Below are 883 nucleotides of genomic sequence, written 5' to 3'. Positions count from 1 at the left end.
TAATCGTACACGAAAAGCACGCACATCGAGTGAGAGAGAGAGAAGAAGAAGAAGAGGAACAAACATCCAAACCTTAGATCTCGTGCTGCTTGGAGTTTTGTATAGCGGATGAGGAGATCCGCTAGACTCTTCACAGCCACCATCAACGGCGCCACCACTACCACCTCCACAACTAACAGATGTGGCGCCACTCCATGACAAAGGAGTAGTAGGACTAGCACGTGGAGCCGCCTTCTTAGCATTAACAGAAACTGGTTTAGACCTGCTCCGACGCACAGACCACTCAAGCGGTGAACCTGCCCTCTTCGACTTTGCCGGAAACGGAGCCGGAATCGGAGATGGAAATGGATTGGCATGGCTGAGACGCAAAAGTAATTCAGCAACGACAGAGTCATCCATGATTGCCGATTGAATCCACTCTTTTTCAGGCATGACGGCGATTTTTGTTGAATGGAAAAGGTAGGAAGAGGTTGGAAAAGGAAAAAGTGTAAGGAAGATGAGAGAGGAATGAAATGAGATTGTGGGGATAGTGGTGGCAAAGGCAAATAAAAATCGGAAAAAAAAAGTGTAGCTGCATTAATTTATATATTATTATAAATGGCCAGGATGACATGAAGTGGCTATATATACACACACATACACATTATCGAAGTGCGTGGATGTCTCTTTATACTAATGTGTATACAACTGTAGCTTCGAATTCAGAATTTTAAATTTTTAAGTAGTATATATCATGTTAGTAGCTTCGATCTGAATTAGTTAAAATATATATAATAGAAATATAAAGTTTGAATTTAAATCATCGAGTTCAGTTGAATTCGTATATTGACTTTTAGCTCAATTATTGTACATATGAAATGAAAATTTGAAGTTTATTGATACT

The 883-nt window shown here is 39.9% G+C and overlaps 1 protein-coding gene across 1 annotated transcript; it reads right to left on the bottom strand.

Annotated features, from left to right (window-relative positions):
- Positions 1–3: 3 nt before the first annotated feature.
- On the bottom strand, positions 4–594 carry LOC125852992 (uncharacterized; the record flags this gene model as incomplete). The annotated part of the gene is made up of 1 exon (XM_049532684.1): positions 4–594. A coding segment is annotated over exon 1 (429 nt), but the record flags the coding sequence as incomplete, so codon positions are not given.
- Between the last annotated feature and the right edge of the window lie 289 nt (positions 595–883).

This window comes from Solanum stenotomum, unplaced genomic scaffold (assembly GCF_019186545.1).
Source record: "Solanum stenotomum isolate F172 unplaced genomic scaffold, ASM1918654v1 scaffold734, whole genome shotgun sequence".
NCBI lineage: Eukaryota > Viridiplantae > Streptophyta > Magnoliopsida > Solanales > Solanaceae > Solanum > Solanum stenotomum.
This window is presented reverse-complemented; position numbering and strand designations above follow the sequence as displayed.